Source organism: Podarcis erhardii, assembly GCF_964252035.2.
Source record: "Podarcis erhardii genome assembly, chromosome: 4".
In the NCBI taxonomy this organism is placed as follows: domain Eukaryota; kingdom Metazoa; phylum Chordata; class Lepidosauria; order Squamata; family Lacertidae; genus Podarcis; species Podarcis erhardii.
The window spans coordinates 922,119-938,080 of NC_138508.1; the positions used below are offsets into that span (position 1 = coordinate 922,119).

Consider the following 15,962-nt stretch of genomic DNA (forward strand, 5'->3'; position numbering starts at 1 on the left):
GGGGTTCGGAGATATTCCTCTGGAAGAATTCTGCGTATTTTTGGGCCTGTTTCATAGACCATTTAATGCTTCTTACTTGAGCTGCGGCATTTAAACCTACATGAATTGGGTGTGAGCCGCTAACCGGGTGCCAGTCAAGCGTTAGCTTGGCCGCTAGAGGTAGGTGGTCACTGGATTGTACATTGTCTACTTTGAAATAAAAGAAGTTTGAAAATAGGTCTTCTGAAACTAGAAGGTAGTCTAGGACACTATTTGATGTTGTGCCCAAATGAGTGAATTCTCCTGGCACGTCCGGAGGGCAATTGCCATTCAAAATGTTCCAATTCATACGAATGGCCAATTGATAAAGAAGGACTCCCGCCTCATTCACTCTGATGTCCTTAGATCTTCTTGATGTAAAAGAGATTAAATCAGATTTTGGGTAGGGGGGAGGTACCCACCACTTGGCCTTGATTATCCCATCCCAATTGGCGGCTGTACGTGCATTAAAGTCGCCACCCATTATCGATGGAATATTAGGGTACATAACATAGCGTGCCAATAAATGATCTTCCAGAGAATCCCATCTATAATGGAGGTCTGATATAAGACCACCTGGAGGAAGATAAGCATTGGTGATTAATAGGGAGAATTTTTCGCTTGAAATCAGACCTGTAAAGGCAAAAGGAGGAAAAGTCTGAACTAGCGAGAGTTTAGCGCTCATTTTAAGCGATATGGCGATTGCAAGACCACCTCTCTCAGCCAGCAAAATGTGGCTGATTCATAATAAAGTTTGAGGTCTGGCAGGGCAAATCCACCTCTTTCTTTTGCATCCGTTAGTATTTTAAGTTTTATTCTGGGCTTCTTGCCCTGCCAGACAAATCTAGAAATATCTCTCTGCCACTTCTTGAAACAGTCCCTTTTATCCAAAATTTGCAAAGTTTGAAACAAAAACAACATTCTTGGCAATACATTCATTTTTATCGCAGCGATACGGCCTAGCAATGAAAGCTTCAAATTTGTAAATCTTTTTTCACTTCCGTCCAGCAATTTTCATAGTTATATTTAAATAAATTCACATTCTTAGCAGTCATATTAACCCCCAGGTATTTCACTTTCTTAACCAAAGTTAAACCTGTCTCCCTCTGAAACCTCTCTCTCTCAATCACTGTTAGATTTTTCTCTAAAACCTTGGTTTTTAACTTATTCAACTTAAATCCTGCAGCCTGACCAAATTCTTGAATGAGTTCCAATACTCTTTTAGTACTAGATTCTGGCTCCTGTAATGTCATCTGCAAATGCTTTCAATTTGTACTGTTTGGCTCCGACTTAACCAATTGGTCCCTTCTAATCATATTTAACAGGACCTCCAGGACCGATATAAAAAGAAATGGGGAAATTGGGCAACCTTGTCGTGTCCCTTTCTCTATCTTAAATTCCTCTGTCACCACATTGTTAACAATTAGTTTAGCCTTTTGTTCAGAGTATATTGCACTTATACCATTTCCAAAACCTTGACCAACCCCCATCCCCTGTAGGTTCTTCATAAAACTCCAGGAAATATTGTCAAAGGCTTTCTCCGCGTCCACAAATATCAAAACAGCCTTGGTGTTAATATTCACTTGTAATTTCTCTAAAATGTTAATTATGTTTTTCGTATTATCAGACAAGTGTCTGCCCGGGAGAAAGCCTGCTTGATCTTTATGTATCTCTTCCACTAGTACTTATTTTAATCTTTTAGCCAAAATATCTGCGAAAATTTTATAATCCACATTAAGCAGATATGGGGCGGTAATTCTTAAGCTGTGTCTTCTCAGACTCAGTTTTCGGTATAAGTGTAATGTAAGCTTCCTTCCACGACTCTGGTGCTTTTTTCCCTTCCAAAATTTCATTGCAAACTTCCTTTAGTGGTTGTATTATCCAACTTTTCAAAGATCTATAGTATCTTGAAGTTAAGCCGTCCGGCCCTGGAGATTTACCCAGTTGCATATTCTGGATGGCACCTTCTACCTCCTGTTCAGTTATTTTATAATTCAACATTAGCTTGTTTTCTTGAGAGATTTTTTGTAGTCCATTTATTTTCAAAAATCGATCTATGTCAATTTCTTTCTGTGGCCCTTGTGTATATAGTTGCTTAAAGTACCTCTGGAAACAATTTCTAATCTCCACTGGGTTCTGTATATTCTTTCCTTCCACTTCCAAATTTTTGATAGTGTTGAGTTTTTGTCTTTTTTTATTTGCCAGGCCAGCAATTTCCCACATTTATTAGCCAACTCAAATGTCTTTTGTCTCATCTGTTTAATTTTCCATTCTATTTCCTGGTTCATCATTTTTATATATTGTACTTGATATAACTTTATTTCTCTCAAAATCTCTTGCAACTTTGGTTTTGCTCTCAGTTTCTTCTCACCTTCCTTTATTTTCACCAAAATTTTGTCTTTCTTCTCGTTTTGAGTTCTCTTCTATATTACATTCTGTTGTATCAGGAACCCTCTCATGACCGCTTTACTTGCATCCCAGATTACTCTTTTTTCAACAGTAGTATTCATATTTATCTCAAAATAGTCTCTCAAGGTTTTTTGGGCCTTCTTAATCACTTCTTCGTCCCTAAACAAGGTGTCATTCATCCTCCATCTGAAAGAGCCAATTGGTGTTAGTTTCATCTCCATCTTTACAGCATTATGGTTGGAGCAAGTTTTAGGGCAAATTTCCACTTTTCTTTTTTTAAATTTTTATAAATATTTATTAAGTTTTTTACAATATTACAAAATGAAAAAGAAAAAATACAAAATACAAAATAAAAATAGTTAAAAACAATTCAATCTTTTCATCACTTATCTTTCATTTACTTGTTTCCCGGACCTCCTCATACCTCCCTTTTTTGTATTCCAGTTCTATTTATTAGTTCAGCAATTCCTTTCCCTCCTTATTTTATCCTGATCTTTAATCTTAAATTATTATAGCATTAATTTTTTGCCTATTAAAAAACCATTTTTTCATATTCTTTTATACCATTACAGCTAGAAACCACTTAATTTCAATCCAACATCATTCTAACATTCATTAATTTTGCAATATTTCTGTAAATAGTCTTTAAATTTCTTCCAGTCTTCTTCCACCGACTCTTCTCCCTGGTCTCGGATTCTGCCAGTCATTTCCGCCAACAAATTTCCACTTTTCTTGTCTTTGGAGCCAGTCCTCTAGTTACCCAAATTTGTCAATTCTTGCCCATGTCATTTTGGCTTCAGAGAAAAAAAGTTCCCTCTCTACCCAAGGGGTTCTTTGTTCTCCAAATATCAACTAAATCCAAATTCTCAGTCATCTCAAAAAAAAGTTATTGGTAGTCTGCCATCCTTAGTGACTACCTGTCTCTGTGCCTTGTCCATGTTTGTAGATACCACTCCATTCATATCCCCCATCATGATCGCATTGTAATCCAAATAGTTTATCAAAGTCTCATGCAACATAAAAAAAAAAATCTGATTTCCCCTCATTTGGAGCATAAACTCCTACTATCAAGAGCTTCTCTCCTTGTAGTTGAATTTCAATTGCCACAAATCTTCCTTGGTCATCTTTAAATATAAATTTTGGTGATAGGCTCTCCTTTGCATAGATCACTACTCTTTTTTTGACTTTGTCCGATGAAATAAACTCTTGACCCAGTCTTTTATTGATTAATACTTTTCTGTGTAACTGTGCTGGTCCCAGGGGGGATGAGGTACTATTACCGTAGGCCAAGATCAACAGGGAGCCGGGCGGGGTAGCAGGAACGATGGTAGGGCAGAAGCAGGAAGCCAGGCGAGGAACCGGAACACTGGTAGGGTAGAAGCAGGAGTCCAGGCGGGGAACAGGAACACTGGTAAGGCAGAAGCAGGAGTCCAGGCGGGGAACAGGAACACTGGTAAGGCAGAAGCAGGAGTCCAGGCGGGGAACAGGAACACTGGTAAGGCAGAAGCAGGAGTCCAGGCGGGGAACAGGAACACTGGTAAGGCAGAAGCAGGGAGCCGGGCGAGGAACAGGCACACTGGGAGTGCCGAACCAGGACTGGGTAAAGCAGATACTTCACAACGACGTTGCTCCCGCAACCTAGGACCGGGCTGCCTGACCTTTATCTTCTTCTAAGGCCGGGGGCGGTCCCGGCCCCCAGAAGCCCCGCCTCTCTTGGCCTTAAGGCGAGCACTCCTCCTGGGAGACACCAGTTCCCTTCGCCTCTCTGCCCTAAGCCTCTGCAGATCAGGAGAGGCCGAAGGGTTACTGGGCCCCGGGGGAGGCTCACCTGTAGCCACTGAGTCTTCCAGCACCTCTGGGGCCTGAATGATTTCACCTGGTGCCTGCTCTTGAGTTTCCTCAGCAACTAGGCCTTGCCCCAGTTCAGCCGGCCCTGGAGGCGGGGACTCCTGCGCCGGCTGGGATTCCTCCGGATCACTCTCAGACTCGGAATCCCAGGCCATCACAGTAACCTAATCACATGTGTTTCCTGTAGACAGATCAAGTCCAATTGTTCCTTTTTTAATAAATGAAAGACTCTTTTCCTTTTCTGAGGGGAGTTAAGGCCATTAGTATTCCAGCTCTCTTGGACTTCCGGGGTGGCGCCACCGGCAATGGCGGACTCCCTCTGAACTGGAGGGAATAGCTCCGCGGGAAACGGGTCTTTTTCCGCTACGGCAAAGTGGGGACCCTTCAAAAATCACAGGCGGACGAAGCCTGTGATCATGGGACTCGGCGGGCACCTTTAGCGCCCCCCCAACTCGCTAAGGAACCCATAAACGGGCTCTGAAGTGAAGAGGGGGAAGCGGCGCGGTGCTGAGAGTCAACCGCTACTTCCATGGAGAGAAGCCGCACAGCCGTTGCCGGAGAGCGCTGCCTTTTTCCTGGGACAATTTGGACTTTAAAACAATAACCAGTGAGTAGTACGGAAATTGGTTTTCTAAAATATTAATAAATTCGGCTGATCGGGGAAGGTCCAACCAGGAAGTCTGCCTCCCCTTTCTTCTTTTTAAAAAATGAATATTTATTGAATTTTATAACAAATAAAAATATCTCAATCATCATGTTATATACAAATGTTCTCCCTCCCATCCTCCGGACTTCCCTCAACTCCCCCTCTACTGAGTTATTTAGTTTTATTTATTGTGTCCTGCTTTATGTAAAAGTAAATTCCCTTATCATTTTGCTAAAATTTCTGTTACTATAATAAAGTTGTGAATGTTTATTCAGACCCTGCCAGTTGTTGTTTCTGCAAATAACCTGTAAATGGTTCCCAAACTCTTTTAAAATCCTTTTTGTCCTTCTCTCGTAGTTTCTGTTAGCTTAGCCAATTCTGCATAATTCATCAGTTTTTCTTACCATTCTTTTGATGGTATTTCTTCCATCTTCCAATTTTGTAGTCAAGATATTTGCCGCTGTTGTAGCATACATAAATAATGTCCATTTTTCTTTTGGCAGCTCTTGATTTGAGATACCTAACAGAAAGGCTTCAGGATGTTTACCAAAGCTCATTTTAAACATTTTTTTCAGTTCATTATATATCATTTCCCAATATTTTTAATGCATTTGCATTCCCACCACATATGATAAAATGTTCCTTCATCTCCAGCATCCCTTATTTTCTTTCTTAAACATCTTTGCCATTTTAGCTGGTGTGATATACCATCTATACATCATTTTCATGTAATTCTCTCTTAATAATATACAATCTGTAAATTTTATATCAACTTTCCACAGTATAACATAACACACTGACAAAAGTCAAGCTAAGCAAGTTGTGCTTTCTTTTTCTGGTTATTCCGCTATGACTTTTGATAGAATACAGATAATTACATTCTTCATTAAATTATCTTTCCATTGATACATAATTTTGTGGTATTACTCTAAATGAAATCGTGTTACGAGCCATCAAACATCTGAAATATAGTTTTTCCCAAAAGGCTTCCACAATTTTGGCCACTACTGTATATCAAACAAATCAACATTCAACAATCCATTAGAATATATGAAGAAAAATGTTGGTTAATGACAACCAACAAAGGCAATGAACAAAGGCCCAACTCCCTTCAGTTCTTCTTGATTTGTTCCTGAGGCTCTAATCCCTTTTTTGTCTCCATTGCAGATTTTGATAAATTGGAAAACAAGAACAAGGATGAACATGACAAAACCCCCAGAGAGGAGAAGTATGGAGCGAGCTGCAGTCAGAGCTCCCATTCCACTTCCCAACAAAGAATTCTCATTGGAAAGAAACTCTATCAGTGCGTGGAATGTGGAAAGAGCTTTAGCCAGAGAGGCCATCTCACTAAGCATCAGAAAATTCATACAGGGGAGAAACCCTATCAGTGTGTGGAATGTGGAAAGAGCTTCAGTCAGAGAAGCCATCTCACTTCCCATCAGAAAATCCATACCGGGCAGAAACCCTATCAGTGCATGGAATGTGGAAAGAGTTTCAATCACAGCTCTGCTGTCACTAAGCATCAGAGAATTCATTCAGGAGAGAAACCCTATCAGTGCATGGAATGCGGAAAGAGTTTCAGTCAGAACTCCTCTCTCACTTCCCATCAGAGAATTCATTCAGGAGAGAAACCCTATCAGTGTGTGGAATGTGGAAAGAGCTTCAGTACGAGCTTCTCTCTCACTTCCCATCAAAGAATTCATTCAGGAGAGAAACCCTATCAGTGTGTGGAATGTGGAAAGAGCTTCAGTACGAGCTCCTATCTCACTTCCCATCAGAGAATTCATACAGGGGAGAAACCCTATCAGTGTGTGGAATGCGGAAAGAGCTTCAATCACAGCTCTGCTGTCACTAAGCATCAGAGAATTCATACAGGGGAGAAACCCTATCAGTGTATGGAATGTGGAAAGAGCTTCAGTCACAGCCACAGTCTCACTTCCCATCAAAGAATTCATACAGGGGAGAAACCCTATCAGTGCATGGAATGTGGAAAGAGCTTCAGTATGAGCTCCTATCTCACTTCCCATCAGAGAATTCATACAGGGGAGAAACCCTATCAGTGTGTGGAATGCGGAAAGAGCTTCAATGACAGCTCTGCTGTCACTAAGCATCAGAGAATTCATACAGGGGAGAAACACTATCAGTGTATGGAATGCGGAAAGAGCTTCAGTCAGAGAAGCCATCTAACTTCCCATCAGAAAATTCATACCGGGGAGAAACCCTATCAGTGCATGGAATGTGGAAAGAGCTTCAGTACGAGCTTCTCTCTCACTTCCCATCAGAGAATTCATACAGGAGAGAAACCCTATCAGTGTGGGGAATGTGTAAAGAGCTTCAGGACGAGCTCCGATCTCAATTCCCATCAGAGAATTCATACAGGGGAGAAACCCTATCAGTGTGTGGAATGTGGAAAGAGCTTCAGTCATAGCTCCAATCTCAATTCCCATCAAAGAATTCATACAGGGGAGAAACCCTATCAGTGCATGGAATGTGGAAAAAGCTTCAGTCAGAGCTCCTCTCTCACTTTCCATCAGAGAATTCATACTGGGTCGGGTGGTATACAAATTAAATAATTACATAAATCGCCTTCCTTTGCACATGTTTCAGCTTGTCAATATCCTTATTTATTATCATTTTTAATATTTATGTGCCCTTCATCTGAAGATTTCACAACAGAAACATACAGGATGAAAGCATGGCTTTCCCAAAAACAAGTCAAGCCAGAGAAATCTCTCCTCCCCTTTTTATGGATGGAGTTACAAACTTTGTTGATCAGGGAACAGCTGTGGAAATAGTGTGTCTTGATTTCAGTAAGGCTTTTGACAAAGTCTCCAGTGATCTTTCTGTGAGAAACTGGTAAAATGTGGGCTGAACGAGGAAACTGATAATTGGATTTGACTGACCAAACCCAAAGAGGAAAAAAAAATTCCTTCCAGTAGCACCTTAAAGACCAACTAAGTTAGTTCTTGGTATGAGCTTTCGTGTGCATGCACACTTCTTCAATGGCAGACCAACATGGGCAGACCAACACGGCTACCTATCTGTAACTCAAACCCAAAGAGGACTCCTTCATGGTTCCTCATCATCCTGGGGGAAAGTGACAAGAGGGGTGCTGCAGGGTTCAGTCCTGGGCCCGTTGTTGTTCAGCGTCTTTATGAATGAGTTGGATGAAGGAACTGAGAGGATGCTCATCACATTTGCGGACGAAAAACTCAATATGGAGGCCAATTGGCCGAAGTATTGTGAAATTCTGGAACAAGAAGGTGACAGGTTAAAATTGCAGACCTTTGAAAAATTAAAGAATAAAGTGCGAGACTGGCTCCATTACTATCAAATAAGGGAAGTATATAATGTGAATAAAAAAAAGGCTTTCAAGTGGAAAAATCAAAATTGGAAACAGAATTGTTAGATTCTAAAGTTAAGAATTTGTCAAGAATGTATAACTTGCTGTTGAAATGGAATACTCAGGACGAAACGGTGAAATCTGCTATGATTAAATGGCACAAGATGTTGGTCATAACATTATGATGGCTGACTGGGAACAGTTGTGGACCACAGGTATGAAATTTACGGCATGTAATGCATTAAGAGAGAATATAATGAAAATGATCTACAGGTGGTACATGACACCAGTCAAGCTTGCAAAAATCTATCATTTGCCCGATAATCTTTGGAAGAATGGCAGATGAATGTGATGAACTATATGGAACTGGCAGAAATGACTGGCAGAATCCGAGACCAGGGAGAAGAGTCGGTGGAAGAAGATTGGAAAAAAATCAAAGTATACTTACAGAAATATTGTAAAATTAATGAATGTTAGGAGGTTGTTGGAAAGAAGTTATTTGGCTTTAGTAGAAATGTTATTAAGAATTAAGTAAGAATAGATTGAATATGGTTAAAGGGTAAAATTTAAGGCTAAATGGCGTTAAGAAGAAGTTTGGATTTAAATTTGAGAACAAGGGAAAGGACTTGCTGAAATAATTAACTGGACTGGAATACAGAGAGGGAGGTTTGAGGAAGCCAAGGAAATAAGTAAATGTAAAATAAGGATATGAAAATATGGTTTTTATTCTTTTTTCCTTTTTAAATGTTTGTGTTTTTAAAATGCTTCTGTCTTTTTTTGTTTTTCCCCAATATTTTTTTCCCTTTTTTATTGTAATTTTTTATTGTTTGTCTTTCGTTTCTCTGTATTTGTTAAACTTTAATAAATATTTATAAAAAAAGAGAGATGGGAGAGAGGGAAGGTTGGGAGAAGATGGGGATGAGGAGAGGGGGGAGGGAGGGAGAAGTGGCTCTGATCTGAGTGGATCCTCCGCTCTGAGGAGAATTTCTATGGAGCCAGAGGAAGGAGCCTCACAGCTGAGATGGGGAGACCATGTTGAGGGTCCGAAGGGAGTGAAGCTGGAGGGAGAAGCTGTGGGAAGACTCTCCTCTTCTTCTTCTTCTGGGGTCTCCTTCCAGTCAGGAGGAGAGAGATCTTCTAGGAAAAGGAGATTCCCGAGTCCGTGGCAAGGGCTGAGAGGATCCCCTGGGTCTGGCATACAAAGGAAAATACCTCAGGGGAAGCGAGGAAAAGTGGCCCCTCGCTGTGAAGGAAGCTGGGCTGCGTCAAAAGTACCTCACGGAAAGACCCCTCATAACTAAGGGAGGGGATGAGAGAGAAGCCGCAGAAAAAGACTTAAACCTTATACTGTAGTATTCACAGTGGTACCTCGGGTTAAGTACTTAATTCGATCCGGAGGTCTGTTCTTAACCTGAAACTGTTCTTTTTTTTTTTTTAACAGATATTTATTAGAATTTTACAAAATGAAAAAAGAAAAATACAAAATAAAAATAGATAAAAAACAATTCCATCTTTCCCACTTTCTTTCATTTGCTTATTTCCCGGACCTCCTCACACCTCCCTTTTTGTATTCCAGTTCAATTTGTTAGTTCAGCAAATCCTTCCCCTCTTTGTTTATCCTAATCATTAATCTTGAATAATGTGTAACATTAACTTTTGACTGTTAATACCCCGTGGTTTTTTTTCATACTCCTTATAGCGTTATAGCTAAAAACCACATAAGTTTTATCCAACATCATTTTAACATTCATTAATTTTGCAATATTTCTGTAAATAGTCTTTAAATTTCTTCCAATCTTCTTCCACCGACTCTTCTCCCTGGTCTCGGATTCTGCCGGTCATTTCTGCCAATTCCATGTAGTCCATCACCTTCATCTGCCATTCTTCCCGGGTGGGTAGATCTTGTGTCTTCCAATACTTTGCAATGAGTATTCTTGCTGCTGTCGTGGCATACATAAAGAAAGTTCTATCCTTCTTTGGCACCAATTGGCCGACCATGCCCAGGAGAAAGGCCTCTGGTTTTTTCAGGAAAGTATATTTAAATACCTTTTTCATTTCATTATATATCATCTCCGAGAAAGCCTTAATCCTTGGGCACGTCCACCAAAGGTGAAAGAATGTACCTTCAGTTTCCTTACATTTCCAACATTTATTATCGGGCAAATGATAGATTTTTGCAAGCTTGACTGGAGTCATGTACCACCTGTATATCATTTTCATAATATTCTCTCTCTTTTTTTTTTTTTTTTTAATAATTTTTATTAATTTTCATAAAACAAAAAACACACAAATAAAAACATTCATAAACAACACATGACTTCCCCATGCCTCCCCTTCACTGCACCCGTTTCAGAAATTTTTTAGCAATCCTTCATTCCTTTTCAATATTTAATTTCCCTCAAAATTCTCTTAACTTAAATATTTACAGCTATAGTTCTCTATTTCTTAACCCTTAACATTTTATCAGTCTGAGATTTTGCAACAGTTCTTAAGATATAATTTAAATTTTTTCCAGTCCTCTTCCACTGTCTCTCTCCTCTGATCACGAATTCTGCCGGTCATCTCTGCCAGTCCCATAAATTCAGTCACCTTCGTCTGCCATTCTTCCAGAGTAGGTAATTCTTGCATCTTCCAATACTTTGCCAGGAGAATTCTTGCTGCTGTAGTTGCGTACATAAAAAAGGTCCTATCCTTCTTTGGTACCAATTGGCCGACCATGCCCAAGAGAAAAGCCTCCGGTTTCTTTACAAATGTCCACTTAAGGACTTTCTTAATTTCATTATAGATCATTTCCCAGTAGGTTTTAACCCTTGGGCAGGTCCACCAAAGATGATAAAAAGTTCCTTCACATTCGTTACATTTCCAGCATTTATTATTGGGCAGATGGTATATCTTTGCAAGCTTGACTGGAGTCATGTACCACCTATAGATCATTTTCATTATGTTTTCTTTCAAGGCAGTACATGCCGTAAATTTAAGGCCTGTGGTCCATAACTGTTCCCAGTCAGCGAACATAATATCATGACCTAAGTCTTAATAATATTCTCTCTTAAGGCATTACATGCCGTAAACTTCATACCTGTGGTCCACAACTGTTCCCAGTCAGCAAACATAATATTATGTCCAAGGTCTTGTGCCCATTTAATCATAGCAGATTTCACCGTTTCATCCTGAGTGTTCCATTTCAACAGCAAGTTATACATCCTTGACAAAGTCTTAGTGTTGGGATCTAACAATTCTGTTTCCAATTTTGATTTTTCCACCTGGAATCCAATTCTTTTATCCAAATTATATGCCTCCATTATCTGATAGTAATGAAGCCAATCTCGCACTTTATTTTTTAGTTTTTCAAAACTCTGCAATTTCAATTTGTCTCCCTCTTGTTCCAAAATTTCCCAGTATTTCGGCCATTTGGCCTCCATATTGAGCTTTTTCTGAGCCTTCGCTTCCATCGGTGACAACCACCTTGGGGTTTTATTTTCGAGTAGGTCCTTATATCTTATCCAGACATTAAACTAAGCTTTCCTGACAATATGGTTTTTAAATGCTTTATGTAATGGGTTTAGGGGTTGCTCGTGTGTAAGTTGCCGCCATTCCTGGCTAGGTTACCTGCTTAACCCTTTCTGACTGAACAGCCTCCAGCATCGTGACTGTCTCAGTCGCTGGCATAATCCGTCAGTGGCGTTTCTTGAACCTTTTCCAGCATAAAAGCTGTTTGACGCCAAGTCTCCTCCTACTCTGCCTGCGCGGAAGTTTTCTGCGCAGGGAGGGTGTGGGCAGCGGAGTACCCGTGCTCTCCGCTGGTCTCCGGCGAGGAGTCCTGGAGCCTCCTCTCCGATTCCCCCATCTGCCCCCCTTCTCCGCTGGTGTTACGCTGATTTCCTTCCCCAGCAGATGGGCTGCCTCTCTCCCTGCTGGGCCCCTCTCCAGCATCACTCTGGAGCCTTCCCTCCGCCTCTAGCTCCGATGGCAGTTCCCTGATTTTTAAATGCTTTATGTGCTTTGACCTTATCATACCACAAATATGCATGCCATCCAAATACATTATTAAAACCTTCTAGATCCAAAATGTCTGTGTTTTCAAGAAGCAGCAATTCTTTCAGCCAGCAAAAAGCTGCTGATTCATAATAAAGTTTAAGGTCTGGCAGGGCAAATCCACCTCTTTCCTTTGCGTCCGTTAGTATTTTTAATTTTATTCTAGGCTTCTTGCCCTGCCAGACAAATCTAGAAATGTCTCTCTGCCACTTCTTGAAACAATCCATTTTATCTTCCGCTTCCTGGCCGAGGGACCGAGGGAGATGCTCAGAGCCCAGCCAAGAGCCAATGGCCCCCCCAAAAGGGACCGAGGGAGATGCTCAGAGCCCAGCCAAGAGCCAAAGGCCCCCCCCAAAAGGGACCGAGGGAGATGCTCAGAGCCCAGCCAAGAGCCAAAGGCCCCCCCCAAAAGGGACCGAGGGAGATGCTCAGAGCCCAGCCAAGAGCCAAAGGCCCCCCCCCAAAGGGACCGAGGGAGATGCTCAGAGCCCAGCCAAGAGACAAAGACCCCCCCAAAAGGGACTGAGGGAGATGCTCAGAGCCCAGCCAAGAGCCAAAGGCCCCCCAAAAAAGGGACGGAGGGAGATGCTCAGAGCCCAGCCAAGAGCCAAAGGCCCCCCCCAAAAGGGACCGAGGGAGATGCTTAGAGCCCAGCCAAGAGCCAAAGGCCCCCCCAAAAGGGACCGAGGGAGATGCTCAGAGCCCAGCCAAGAGCCAAAGGCCCCCCCAAAAGGGACCGAGGGAGATGCTCAGAGCCCAGCCAAGAGCCAAAGGCCCCCCCAAAAAGGGACCGAGGGAGATGCTCAGAGCCCAGCCAAGAGCCAAAGGCCCCCCCAAAAAGGGACCAAGGGAGATGCTCAGAGCCCAGCCAAGAGCCAAAGACCCCCCCAAAAGGGACTGAGGGAGATGCTCAGAGCCCAGCCAAGAGCCAAAGGCCCCCCCCCAAAGGGACCGAGGGAGATGCTCAGAGCCCAGCCAAGAGCCAAAGGCCCCCCCCCAAGGGAACGAGGAAGATGCTCAGAGCCCAGCCAAGAGCCAAAGGCCCCCCCCAAAAGGGACCGAGGGAGATGCTCAGAGCCCAGCCAAGAGCCAAAGGCCCCCCCAAAAAGGGACCGAGGGAGATGCTCAGAGCCCAGCCAAGAGCCAAAGGCCCCCCAAAAAAGGGACCGAGGGAGATGCTCAGAGCCCAGCCAAGAGCCAAAGGCCCCCCCCAAAAGGGACCGAGGGAGATGCTCAGAGCCCAGCCAAGAGCCAAAGGCCCCCCCAAAAAGGGACCGAGGGAGATGCTCAGAGCCCAGCCAAGAGCCAAAGGCCCCCCCCAAAGGGACCGAGGGAGATGCTCAGAGTCCAGCCAAGAGCCAAAGGCCCCCCAAAAAAGGGACCGAGGGAGATGCTCAGAGCCCAGCCAAGAGCCAAAGGCCCCCCCCAAAGGGACCGAGGGAGATGCTCAGAGTCCAGCCAAGAGCCAAAGGCCCCCCAAAAAAGGGACCGAGGGAGATGCTCAGAGCCCAGCCAAGAGCCAAAGGCCCCCCCCCCAAAGGGACCGAGGGAGATGCTCAGAGCCCAGCCAAGAGCCAAAGGCCCCCCCCAAAAGGGACTGAGGGAGATGCTCAGAGCCCAGCCAAAGGCCCCCCCAAAAGGGACTGAGGGAGATGCTCAGAGTCCAGCCAAGAGCCAAAGGCCCCCCCCCAAGGGACCGAGGGAGATGCTCAGAGCCCAAACAAGAGCCAAAGGCCCCCCCAAGGGACCGAGGGAGATGCTCAGAGTCCAGCCAAGAGCCAAAGGCCCCCCCCCAAGGGACCGAGGGAGATGCTCAGAGCCCAGCCAAGAGCCAAAGGCCCCCCCAAAAGAGACCGAGGGAGATGCTCAGAGCCCAGCCAAGAGCCAAAGGCCCCCCCAAAGGGACCGAGGGAGATGCTCAGAGCCCAGCCAAGAGCCAAAGGCCCCCCCAAAGGGACCGAGGGAGATGCTCAGAGCCCAGCCAAGAGCCAAAGGCCCCCCCAAAAGGGACCGAGGGAGATGCTCAGAGCCCAGCCAAGAGCCAAAGGCCCCCCCAAAAAGGGACCGAGGGAGATGTTCAGAGCCCAGCCAAGAGCCAAAGACCCGCCCCCCAAAAAAGGGACCGAGGGAGATGTTCAGAGCCCAGCCAAGAGCCAAAGACCCCCCCCAAAAGAAACCGAGGGAGATGCTCAGAGCCCAGCCAAGAGCCAAAGGCCCCCCCAAAAAGGGACCGAGGGAGATGCTCAGAGCCCAGCCAAGAGCCAAAGGCCCCCCCAAAAGGGACCGAGGGAGATGCTCAGAGTCCAGCCAAGAGCCAAAGGCCCCCCCAAAAAGGGACCGAGGGAGATGCTCAGAGCCCAGCCAAGAGCCAAAGGCCCCCCCAAAAGGGACTGAGGGAGATGCTCAGAGCCCAGCCAAGAGCCAAAGGCCCCCCCAAAAGGGACTGAGGGAGATGCTCAGAGCCCAGCCAAGAGCCAAAGGCCCCCCCAAAGGGACCGAGGGAGATGCTCAGAGCCCAGCCAAGAGCCAAAGGCCCCCCCCAAAGGGACCGAGGGAGATGCTCAGAGCCCAGCCAAGAGCCAAAGGCCCCCCCAAAAAGGGACCGAGGGAGATGCTCAGAGCCCAGCCAAGAGCCAAAGGCCCCCCCAAAAGGGACCGAGGGAGATGCTCAGAGCCCAGCCAAGAGCCAAAGGCCCCCCCAAAAGGGACTGAGGGAGATGCTCAGAGCCCAGCCAAGAGCCAAAGTCCCCCCCCCAAAGGGACCGAGGGAGATGCTCAGAGCCCAGCCAAGAGCCAAAGGCCCCCCCCCAAGGGACCGAGGGAGATGCTCAGAGCCCAGCCAAGAGCCAAAGGCCCCCCCAAGGGACCGAGGGAGATGCTCAGAGCCCAGCCAAGAGCCAAAGGCCCCCCAAAAAAGGGACTGAGGGAGATGCTCAGAGCCCAGCCAAGAGCCAAAGCCCCCCCCAAGGGACCGAGGGAGATGCTCAGAGCCCAGCCAAAAGCCAAAGGCCCCCCCCCCAAGGGACCGAGGGAGATGCTCAGAGCCCAGCCAAGAGCCAAAGGCCCCCCCAAAAAGGGACCAAGGGAGATGCTCAGAGCCCAGCCAAGAGCCAAAGACCCCCCCAAAAGGGACTGAGGGAGATGCTCAGAGCCCAGCCAAGAGCCAAAGCCCCCCCCCAAGGGACCGAGGGAGATGCTCAGAGCCCAGCCAAGAGCCAAAGGCCCCCCCCCAAAAGGGACCGAGGGAGATGCTCAGAGCCCAGCCAAGAGCCAAAGACCCCCCCAAAAGGGACTGAGGGAGATGCTCAGAGCCCAGCCAAGAGCCAAAGGCCCCCCCAAAAAGGGACGGAGGGAGATGCTCAGAGCCCAGCCAAGAGCCAAAGGCCCCCCCCCAAGGGACCGAGGGAGATGCTCAGAGCCCAGCCAAGAGCCAAAGGCCCCCCCAAAAAGGGACCAAGGGAGATGCTCAGAGCCCAGCCAAGAGCCAAAGGCCCCCCCCCAAAAGGGACCGAGGGAGATGCTCAGAGCCCAGCCAAGAGCCAAAGGCCCCCCCCCAAAAGGGACCGAGGGAGATGCTCAGAGCCCAGCCAAGAGCCAAAGACCCCCCCAAAAGGGACTGAGGGAGATGCTCAGAGCCCAGCCAAGAGCCAAAGGCCCCCCCAA

The 15,962-nt window shown here is 45.4% G+C and overlaps 4 protein-coding genes across 5 annotated transcripts in view; all 4 read left to right on the forward strand.

Moving 5' to 3' along the window:
- The window catches only part of LOC309340578 (uncharacterized protein), a gene marked incomplete at its 3' end in the record, with an annotated part of 124,948 nt that extends 115,508 nt beyond the window's left edge, over positions 1–9,440 (forward strand). The window contains exons 6-7 of the mRNA XM_081859466.1: positions 6,089–7,469; positions 9,383–9,440. Coding sequence (XP_081715592.1) covers positions 6,089–7,469; positions 9,383–9,440 — 1,439 coding nt within the window. The remainder of the gene's footprint in view (positions 1–6,088; positions 7,470–9,382) is intronic.
- The window catches only part of LOC309341007 (uncharacterized protein), a 119,947-nt gene that overhangs the window by 66,980 nt on the left and 37,005 nt on the right, over positions 1–15,962 (forward strand). The window lies entirely within an intron of this gene.
- LOC309341025 (uncharacterized protein) overlaps positions 1–15,962 on the forward strand; it is a 95,377-nt gene that overhangs the window by 19,960 nt on the left and 59,455 nt on the right. The gene's annotated exons all lie outside the window — the stretch shown is intronic.
- The window catches only part of LOC309341096 (uncharacterized protein), a 42,249-nt gene that overhangs the window by 8,678 nt on the left and 17,609 nt on the right, over positions 1–15,962 (forward strand). The window lies entirely within an intron of this gene.